Raw genomic sequence first — 404 nt, 5'->3', positions numbered from 1 at the left:
TAGTAAGTCACCCCCTGTCTGTGCATATCGATTTCCCGTTCTCTACGTGCACCAACTCCTATCTCTCCCGTTATTTATCTCCACCAATTTCCCGTCTTCCATCTCCACCAATTTCCCGTTTTCTATCTTCCCTTTTTTCTCGTTTTCTATCTCCCCCAAGTTCCCGTTTTCTATCTTCCTCATTTTCCCGTTTTCCATCTCCTTCGAGTTTCCCGTTTTCTATCTCTCGCCTCCCTCCCGCCGAGCCATCATAACCATTCTGAGCTTTTCACCTGCACGAGGAAGTAAGGAGACATGGCGTTGGTGTTCATGAGCCGCGTCCACGTGTCCTCGGAAGCTTCAGCGATCGGCGTCGGGAAGAAGAGGGACGCGTTGTTGACGAGGAGGTCGAGGCGGTCCCACTG

At 51.5% G+C, this 404-nt stretch overlaps 1 protein-coding gene across 1 annotated transcript in view; it reads right to left on the bottom strand.

Moving 5' to 3' along the window:
• LOC119587384 (pteridine reductase 1-like) overlaps positions 1-404 on the bottom strand; it is a 3,788-nt gene that overhangs the window by 2,071 nt on the left and 1,313 nt on the right. The window contains exon 2 of the mRNA XM_037936127.1: positions 255-404. This exon is cut by the window's right edge and continues 91 nt beyond it. Within this exon, the coding sequence (XP_037792055.1) occupies positions 255-404 (150 nt within the window). The remainder of the gene's footprint in view (positions 1-254) is intronic.

Source organism: Penaeus monodon, chromosome 22 (genome assembly GCF_015228065.2).
Source record: "Penaeus monodon isolate SGIC_2016 chromosome 22, NSTDA_Pmon_1, whole genome shotgun sequence".
Taxonomy (NCBI): domain Eukaryota; kingdom Metazoa; phylum Arthropoda; class Malacostraca; order Decapoda; family Penaeidae; genus Penaeus; species Penaeus monodon.
This window is presented reverse-complemented; position numbering and strand designations above follow the sequence as displayed.